Source organism: Mandrillus leucophaeus, unplaced genomic scaffold (assembly GCF_000951045.1).
Source record: "Mandrillus leucophaeus isolate KB7577 unplaced genomic scaffold, Mleu.le_1.0 Scaffold897, whole genome shotgun sequence".
Classification (NCBI taxonomy): Eukaryota; Metazoa; Chordata; class Mammalia; order Primates; family Cercopithecidae; genus Mandrillus; species Mandrillus leucophaeus.
Window position 1 is genome coordinate 408,316 of NW_012109774.1, and position 10,745 is coordinate 419,060.

General features: G+C 33.1%; 1 protein-coding gene across 3 annotated transcripts in view; it reads left to right on the forward strand.

Moving 5' to 3' along the window:
- KLHL1 (kelch-like family member 1) overlaps window positions 1–10,745 on the forward strand; it is a 478,878-nt gene that overhangs the window by 193,299 nt on the left and 274,834 nt on the right. For all 3 annotated transcript variants that reach the window (XM_011969523.1, XM_011969520.1, XM_011969521.1), the window contains one exon: window positions 746–942. In XM_011969523.1, the coding sequence (XP_011824913.1) occupies window positions 746–942 (197 nt within the window). The remainder of the gene's footprint in view (window positions 1–745; window positions 943–10,745) is intronic.

The following is a 10,745-nucleotide window of genomic DNA, read 5'->3' on the forward strand; positions in this document are numbered from 1 at the left end:
ATGATAATAAAACCATTGAACACATTGTATTACTAATTAAAATGTAACTCCAGATGGTTAAGTCCATAACACTTCAAAGATAAGTTCTATAAACATTTGACAAACAGATCCCTTTAAAAAATTATTCTGGATATTAGAAAAACAGAGGAAACACTAAAGCACTAAAGAGTTTTTTTTGTTTGTTTGTTTTTGTTTTCGTTTTTTGTCTTAAAAGGGGAAAGAAAAACAAAGAAAGAAAAAATTAAAAACAGAAATTATAGACAATTTTAAACATGAGTACAGTGGGTTAAATACAGTACTACCAACCTGCAACACAGGCATTTATAAATGTACATACATGTATTAATTATCCACAAATAGATATTTTATATTCAGATACAATTATATACCTTGTCAGATACTTAGCGAATCTCTGCTCTCCTAAGTTTGTACGCATATATTCTGCACCTTACTTTTCTCTCTATTTTCCTTATTTCACAATCAAAGGAAGAACTACCATTTCTGCTAGTATACAGATGTATTGAAACTGCATTTCTATCTACTGAGTGATTTTGAATATTACGTGAAATACGAAATGCAAAATTCTTAAAACAATTGGTGACCTTTACCGAGTTATATTTATCTTGATTATCAATCTCAGTTTAGATCTGTTCTAGAAGATTGTCCTAATGTTTTGAGTAATATTATGATACATATTATTTCATGTCTTAAAAAGAGTTTCATAATTATCTTTGCTTATGTTTAGGCTGCTTGGAATTAAAAGAGGACACCATTGAGAACCTTCTTGCTGCAGCATGCCTTCTTCAGCTTCCACAGGTGGTGGAAGTGTGCTGCCACTTCCTCATGAAGCTTTTGCATCCATCTAACTGTTTAGGAATTCGAGCCTTCGCAGATGCTCAAGGATGCATTGAATTAATGAAGGTGGCCCACAGCTACACAATGGTAAGGAAACTTAATCTTTTAATAATGGAGACATACTCTGTGTTATCAGAGGTAAAAATAATTACTGTCATGGCATTAGCAAGTTTTTAAAGTTTAAAATGAGTTTTCTATGCTTGGCACATTTTTTATTATGAACTATAGTGTACCATAATGTATATTCTAATTTGAAAAAACACATTCTTTGCTGGATTTATTGTTCTTTTGTAGATTTATTTTTTATTTCATTTTCCATTTATTGGTTTATTATAAAAGATATTGCAAAGGATACAGATGAAGATATGTGTAGGGTGAGGTATGAGGAGAGGGGTGCACAGGCTCCAGGCTCTCCCTGGGCACACCATCCTCCAGGAACCTCCACATGTTGCAATCGGGAAGCTTCTTTATGGCTTTATGCACACTTAACAGGCAATACAGATAGAGAGAGAGAGAGAGAGAGAGAGAGAGAGAGAGAGATAGATAGATAGATAGATAGATAGATAGATAGATAGATAGATAGATAATTAACAAAGCTATGTAAACCGATTTTCAAAATTGCCCCAGGCATATATACCTTTGTACATTCACTTCCACAGCTTCCCTTTTATACACTGTTTCCGCATTTTTCAAACCTCTCCATCACAGCATATTATATTGAGTGTGGCTATGCCAATATGATTTTATGGAAAAAATTTAAGCCTATTTTATATGTTTTCCCTTTTATTCCCTGTATGTGTGTGTGTGTATATATATATGGATGTGCATATTTAACAGCTTTATAGAGAATCTAAAAGTCATTTCAATTGTACAGTTTAAATTTGTGTACTTTATAGCATGGAATTTTTAAAATATTAGTTCCATTCTAGGATAAAATAACCAGTTATAAGTCTCATACCCATCATATTACCTATCCTAGAAATAATAATTCTAAAAGCACTGAATTAGACTGAGTGCCTGGCGGAGAGGCCCTATATCAATGCTACCCATTTCTACTGTGATATTATTATTAATATTATTAATGCTTTCATTGTTATTATTGAAACAACCAGTAAAGTCTTATGGAAATTTTTCTGTCCAACTCAAAGAAAGAATTAAAATGAGATAAATATTGTTAAGCTTTATGGTTGCTATTTATTTCAAATTGAACACTTTTTCTAATCGCTAATGAGTCAACCACTTAAAAGTATTCTGATTGCCATTTTGAAACAGAGTTTCAAAATTATTTTCTTTTTCCTTTTTAATCCTTTAAGCAGATCACTAAATTAAATGAAAATATAGAAATAACAGGATGAAGATACATGATTTGTAATTCTATTGTCAAATCCTTCTTTAGAAGTTTTCCATGACAGACACGATGCTACCTTTGAAATTATATGAACCATAGCAAATCAAGGTAAACAAATAATTCATCAACCAAAATATCAAAGTCCAACTGCCACCGTTTAATTAGGCACATTTCATTACCTTTAGGAGCTCCTGGCTTAACTAAGCCAAAGAACAATATGCCTCCATATCCAGAGGGATAATGGTCCCTTCTGGTCTAATTTCAAATTATTAATTTAGTAATGAAAATGTTTTCCTTGCAGCTGCTTGGACTGTTCTGCAATTTATCACACAATAGTAACACATGTTTTTCTTCAGAGACTTTAAAATGTATGCTTCATAGGAAAATATATTTAAAACAGAAATATAGAAGATTTCTAAGGTACTCAACATTCTGAATGACTCTATATTAATTTATTTCTTAGACTGTGACATATAATATCTGCTGAAATTTAAATGATTTTGAATTATTTTGAAAATCTGGTGCTCTGGTATTCTATAGATGTTTATGGTAACTATTTTACAGAAAAATTACTGACCAGTTTTCTTCCCAGATCTATATTGTCCCTTCAGTTCCAGCAGTTTAAAATGAGTGTTTTGCATCTGATAATGTGATTTCTCATCACATATTTGCCTCTGATCCTTGTCCAATCAGGCATATGTTCTCATCTAATCTACCCAATCTGTGCTTTGAAAGCAAACATATTGTGCTGTTTTTTTGTTTTTTGTTTTGTTTTGTTTTTTTGTTGTTGTTTTCTCCTTAACTGCTTTAACAGCAAATCATTCCATGTATTCTACTGCATGCAGAATAGAATTAACTTCTCTCTTGACTGTAATTATTTGTCTGATTGCTTAATACATAAGTAACACTGCTAAAATTTTTAAATTTCTTGCCCAAACTCTTTAGATATAAACTTGATCTTCAGAGACCAAAGGTCTGGTCTACCCAGAACTTAATTTGCTGCCTGTATTTCTCTTCTTCATTATTTATCATCTTTCCTTTGGCAATTTCACTTATGTATTTGGCTTCAGCTACTGATTTTGTGCAAATAATTCCAAAATCTTTCGGGAAGGTGATCCAGCTTGGCAATGAATCATGTGCAAAATACTGGAGAATTTTGATTGCAAGCTCAATATCAGGTAGAAGTGTAAAATTAATTCTGAAACATTAATGTAACTATGTCTGCATGAATATAGAGATAGTGCCAAAATAACATCACTGAAGGAAATAGTCTCATTGTACTCTTATATTACATTATGAAACCTGTGCTTAATTCTGGATATAACATTTTAAAAACAATCGAGAGTGGCAAACGGAAACAGATTAGAATAACAAGAATAGTAAATTTTATGTGATTGTGTACTATGAAGAAAAGTTGAAAAAATGGCTGCCTGTGCCAGAATAAAATTAAGGCATGACTATGGCTGTCATATATTTAATAGAATGGACTTGTGTTTAAAGCAGTGGTGTTTAAGTGTTTCTCATTCTGTTTTTAAATTTATTTTACTAATGCAATTCTCTGTTCAAATTAAATATTATATCAAAGTATCATTTTAGAATTGATCTGCTTTGGGTAAAGATGGACAAAAAGTCCAGAGTCTCTTTCCATCTCCCGATCTTTCCTTGCCTGCTGAGTTTATTACTGATCAGCATTGCTACTTCCCTCCAAAGTCAGCTCTGCCTTTTGGAGGACACACGTGGAACATTTTTATCCAGCAATCCTTTCTCTAGACGGTTCTGGGTTAGAACTTACCAATAAGAGGCATTCATGTAAGATATGAAAGCTAGAAGAGAAGCAGCAGCCATTATTCTCCACAGGCAGTTGGAGGAAGATGTGTAGGCAAATGGAAAAGTAAAATAACTTACAAGCAAGTTATCAAAGCTATTGACCCCACTGTTGTAGGCTGACATCATTGTTGGGAGGCCTCTGGAGGTCCTTGAGGAATGCAGTGTCTTTGCAGAGTGCTTTTGAGAAAATTCATGTTGAAATTAAGTTTCAAATCTTTAGTAGAAACTTCCCTGACCTTCATAGTTTTTTCAATGGCTGTTTAAACCTTCAATTCTCTATTCATATCTTTTAAACTTAGAACATTGAGTGTTTTATTTTCTTAATTACAAAAAATATTCAGAATATACCCCAACATAGCATGTATGTTCAATCTCCATATATATACACATATATATGTATGTGTGTGTGTGTATGTGTGTGTATGTGTGTGTGTGTGTGTGTGTATATATATATATATTTTTTTTTTTTGAGACAGAATATCACTCTGTCGCCCAGGCTGGAATGCAGTGGCGTGATCTCAGCTCACTGCAACCTCTGCCTCCCAGGTTCAAGCAATTCTCCTGTCCCAGCTTGTCAAGTACCTGGGACTACAGGCGCTTGCCCCCACACCTGGCTAATTTTGTATTTTTAGTAGAGATGGGGTTTTACCTTGTTGGTCAGGCTGGTCTTGAACTCCTGATCTTAGATGATCTTCCCACCTTGACCTCCCAAAGTGCTAGGATTACAAGCATGAGTCATCACGCCTGGCTTCCATATTCTGATATACATAGTCCTCCATACCTAGCTTCTAAGCTGCTACCCAGACATTTTTTCTCAATATTAGATGCAGTTGCTCTCATTCCTGCTAAATATGTGTTGTATAGTTCCTTCACTGTTACTTAACTCAGATATTTCTCTTGTTGGAATCATTATCAAATTCTGAATAATCCTTCCCTGTTTCTAGTTCAAGTTCATTCATGCCAAAGAAATATCTTTAAACTTCTCATGGCATTACCTCTTACAATTGAAATCTTAGTATTCCTTTCTTTAGGATTGTGTGATATCATCATAAACTTTCTTATACAATTAATTATTTTTATTTCTTTGTGACTAGTCTTTACAAATACATTGCAAATTTCTTTATGACAAGAGAAGAAGCCTTATCCGTTGAATTTTTTTATTCCATCAAAGTGTCTAGTATCTTGTAATACGTTCATCAATTCCCTGTTTCCCTTGGGTACTTTTGTAGAGCTTTCTTTAATGTACTCATTCAACAAGACTACAAGTGTGTGCCTTTGACATTTATTTTAAATCACATTTTCTGCTATTATTTTCCCTGTTCATATAGTTCTAGCCACATTGACCTTCTTACTGTTTTTTGACGACACTAAGCATAACTTCACTTGTGGAGTTGTGTGCTTTTTCTTTCTTCCCTCTGATGGAAATACTCTTTTGCCAAATATTTATATCTGTTTCTTGTCTACCTCATTCAGATCTCTGTCAAATGTTACTTCCATAGAGACCCATTCTCTGAAAACTCCATGTAATGTGCCAGTACCTTCAAAACTCTCTATTCCCTTACACACCTTTATATTTTTTAAGGTACTTATTTAGTTCCTGGCTTTACAATATATATTTGTTTTTGTTTTTGTTGTCTACCTGCCCAATTAATATATAGTAGCTTCTTGATAACATTAAAAAACACTTTTATAACATAAGTGCCTAGATAAATCTCCATATATACTATTAATTACTAAATGAATAAGGGAAGGTATAGTGACTATTGACTGCTATGTACCAAGTTCCCTGGGTGCTACCAGTAGGTGGCATAGGGAATGCAGTGGTGAACAAAATAGAAATGATATTGCCCTTAGAGTCAAGGTTAATATATTGAATGAAAACAAATTATCATTACAAATTATAACTATTTATGCCTATATATGTGTGTATGTATAAATGTGTGTGTGTGTATATGTGTGTGTATGTATATATATGCACACACATTTATACATACACACATATATGGGGTAAATATATATATATCTTGTGTGTATATATATGTGTGTGTATATAGATGTGTGTATGTATATATACACATATATACATATAAATACATATGTATTTATACATACACACATATATGGGGTAAATATATATATATCTTGTGTGTATATATATGTGTGTGTATATAGATGTGTGTATGTATATATACACATATATACATATAAATACATATGTATTTATACATACACACATATATAGGCATAAATATATATATGTGTGTGTGTACATATATATGTACATATATACACACACACATATATATACAAACACACATGGTAAATTTTACAAAGAAAATTTATAAGGGGCAATGGGAACTCTAGGCCAGGCGCGGTGGCTCACGCCTGTAATTCCAGCACTTTAGGAGGCCAAGGCAGGCGGATCATGAGGCCAGGAGATCGAGATCATCCTGGCTAACACAGTGAAACCCCATCTCTACTAAAAATACAAAAGAAAAAAAAATAGCCAGGCGTGGTGGCGGGCGCCTGTAGTACCAGCTACTTGGGAGGCCCAGGCAGGAGAATGGCGTGAAACCGGGAAGCGGAGCTTGCAGTGAGCCGAGATCGAGCCACTGCACTCCAGCCTGGGCGACAGAGAAAGACTCCATATCAGGGGAAACAAACAAACAAACAAACTCTCTCTCTCTCTCTCTCTCTCTATATATATATATATATATAGCAATGGGAGCTCTCCCATAAACCAGAAAAATACTCTTTAAATAAGTGAAGTTTATATGAATTGTAAAAAATGAGGTAGAATTAGTCAGGTATAGATTTGGTTAAAAATGTTCATAACAGAAGAAAATGGATGTGCCAATGATCTGAAGTGGGAAGGCAATTGTTCTGCTTAATGAAATTCAAGGTAGATGGGCTGGTGGAGAGGGACAAGAAGAGAGATAGTTTATGAGGCTGGAGATTTAGGCAGAATCAATCGTGCAGGGTTATGGAAACTTTGTAAGGAGTTGAGGATTTTTCTGGAGTATAGTAATATGCCACTGAACATTTTGAACAAGCAAGGACCAAGGTTTAATTTTAAGATGAGTCATCAGACTGACATAAAAGGAAGGCAAGAAGAGAGACTAAGAATAGAGATTAGTGTACCCTAGAGGTGTATATCCCTGCTCACATAATTTGTTTATAATGATAAATTACCATTATAAATGACAATTGCATATGCCTCTATATATGTATACATGTGTGTACACATATATGGTAAATTTTACAAAGAAAAATTATAAGGTGTAATATAAGATGAGATATATACTCACATCCACATATTAGGAGAGTGTAAAAGAAGAAAGAGAGTGAGGTAACGCTACCTTCTGCCATTGTGCTTGGCACATAAGCAGCAGCTTTACTGATGGCAAGTCTTACCACCAATGGTTCTGGTGAGGGCACATGTAAAGTTTAAAATATTGTCCTATTGCCACTGTAATTCTAGGTGTTAGATATATTCATTAAATTTACTCTTTTCAAAAATCCCTGCAAGGCAAGTCTTATATACATTTTAAAAACAGTAAATCTGTGATTCAGGGATGTTAAATAATTTACTCAGGATCAATAGATAGACATGCTAGAATGGGATAGTAAACTCAGGACTATCTCACTACAGATTTCATGCCCTATTCAATATGCTAATGAATATACCGTGATTACATATTGCCCATAATATTAAGTGAGATTTCTGATACCCAGACACAAGATATGAATTACTTCAGACAAATGGATATTACAAACCTGAAAGAGAAATGAGACCAAATCCCTTTATGATTTTTTTCTCAGGTATTTTTTTTTCCCCTTCTCTGTTTTCTGTCCAGTGCTACCAGTATGAATTAGAACATTTCATTAGGTTTAGGCTGGAGGCAGAGGCAGTGGCACTAGGCCTAATTAGAGGCTACTTTGTTCGTAAGTATCTTTGAAGGGTGGAAGACTCATACCTGCAGCATAAAGCCTTCCAGAGTCAGTGTAAGAATAGCTACCCTTTCAGAATCTCGGTAGCACTAAAAACATGCTACACATCCTTCACTTGTCCTTCGGAGACACTGGAAAAAATACCTGAGAGAAGAACAAACCATATAAATGTGGTTTGTGATCATGGTTTTAAAATACCTGACATGTTTCATTGTTTCTAGCTAGCTACATGCTTTTAATCTTAACCAATAATCCTGCTAATAAACCATAAATTACAGTTTGCCTTAGAAGAATATTTGGAGTATAACTTTAAATATTCTTGTTTTATAAGTCATAAAAACAAAGTTTACTTCATTTACATTTTTCTCAAGACTATTACATGATACAGTAGTACTAAATGATTTTTAATGTTATCTTTTTTCTTTTATTTAATATTTTGTGTTACTCCTTTCAGTGTCTCACATGCCCACATGGTCTTAGTAACAAGTTATATACAATTGATAAGTCAAAAATTATCAAAATTTGGCTTTCAGCATGTCTTTGTAAATATATATGAAATGAAAAGGTCAGGGCGAGTATAATGAGTGTTTAAGGGACAATGACTGGTGATGTCTAATGTTCAAAAGGACTGAGTAAAAATGTGGCAGACTGGGTGCAAAGGAAATTTCTCTTCTTCCTCTCTTTTTGTTTTCATATTTCTTAACATTCTTTGTCCCTGAATTAGATGGATAACTCTTTCTTTTATGGTTTTCAAAATCAAATTAATTAACACATCAATTGCTACCCATTATGTACCTTAGATACCTAGAACTTATTCACTTTTCTTTACAGGCAGTGTATACTTGTGTTACAAATTGGAGTCATTGGTAAAATCATTGTCCTTATTTGCATAGTTTTATTTTATTTGTTCTACTGAACTTCGATTTCTAAAACATTGAGATATAGCACATAGCTATATCTCACATATAAAACTGCAACACATACACACAGGCACAATTTATTAAAAATATCTCAGGTACAGTAGTTTAAATTTTTTAAGAGCTGTCATAGGTCTCAAGCTGATGCTGTGACAACAATATAACTAACAAAGTTTCAAGAAGGAATACTAACATTTAAAAATATCCTGTAAACACACATTTAAACCTATAAGTAGTACCTAAATATTTAATGATTTCAATCATTTAAGATGTAGTATTCCCTTCTGGATAAGAAATATTCTTACATTATTGAGTGATTCTAAAAGGACTTCTTACGATATGTCAGAAGGAAGAAATGTCAGGGTCCTCCAGGGTCCTTTCAACTTACAAAGCACAGTCTTCCACAAATAAAATCAATAATTTGCTTTTTTTAATGAGAAAAAAACTGTTTTTATACATATAAAAATCCCCCTTTATTATAATAATTTGCCTATTATGAACCAATGTTGTAAAATATTTATATTTTCTGATCAGAGAAAAATCAGTTATGCATAGAGCTAGAGTGCATAAGACAACACACAGCTGTCCAGTTCACAGCCATATTCTTAATGCTTAGTATAGCACCTGTCTCATTTTAGGCACACAATAATGAATCTGAAAGAAGGAATTTATGAATAAGTACTTTCACATATTAATAATTTGAAATATACAATTAGATATCATAATCTTAAATAAAATATGAATACAAGTAATTTGTAGTAAAATATTTTCTCTGCATCCTATAATAATTTAAAGTATTTATTCTGTGCCTAATTTTATTTTGTACCTCCTCATTAGAAAATGTAATAAGAAATAAATGCATAACAAGATGCATCCGTGATGATTAAAATTCATTAACTTTTGTTATTTATTTTAAAACTTTTTAACAGGCAACATAATTTCCCATCTAATTTGTATTCCTGTTTTTAAGTTAAAATAAGTGTCATGGATCTATTTTCTATTCAATGCATACATTCAATATTTTTGCTTATTTCAAATAAATGGTATCCTTAGTTAACTTTTCATTTCATTGAAGTATCACCATACTATTGAGGAACAAATATAAAATCTAGTGAACCAACAAAGAGGTCACATACTAAAGGAAGATATAATACTAAGCCAAATGTGTTATATTTTCCTATGATTGAAGATTATATAAAATAACACATCATAATAGAAAATTGGTGGATAATAGTAAGTAGACAAGGATAAAACTTTAAAGAATGGGATTCAAAGCCAGACCAATATACTTTAGGATGGGGGTTTATTTCCAATAAGCAGTCGTGTTTAATGCAAGACAAAGTTAATTTGGGCAATGAAGTGATAGGGAAACTTTAGCTCAATTAAAATTGTGTGATTTACAATTAGCAAAATGGGTGACTTTTTTTTTTTATTATTATACTTTAAGTTCTAGGGTACATGTGCACATGCAGGTTTGTTACATATGTATACATGTGCCATGTTGCTGTTCTGCACCCATTAACTCGCCATTTACATTAGGTATATCTCCCAATGCTATCCCTCCCAACCCTCCCTACATTAGGACCCCTTTCTGCGTCCAAGTGATGATCCCCTTACTGTGTCCAAGTGATCTCATTGTTCAATTCCCACCTATGAGTGAGAACATGCGGTATTTGGTTTTCTGTTCTTGCGATAGTTTACTAAGAATGATGGTTTCCAGCTGCATCCATATCCCTACAAAGGACACGAACTCATCCATTTTTATGGCTGCATAGTATTCCATGGTGCATATGTGCCACATTTTCTTAATCCAGTCTGTCACTGATGGACATTTGGGTTGATTCCAA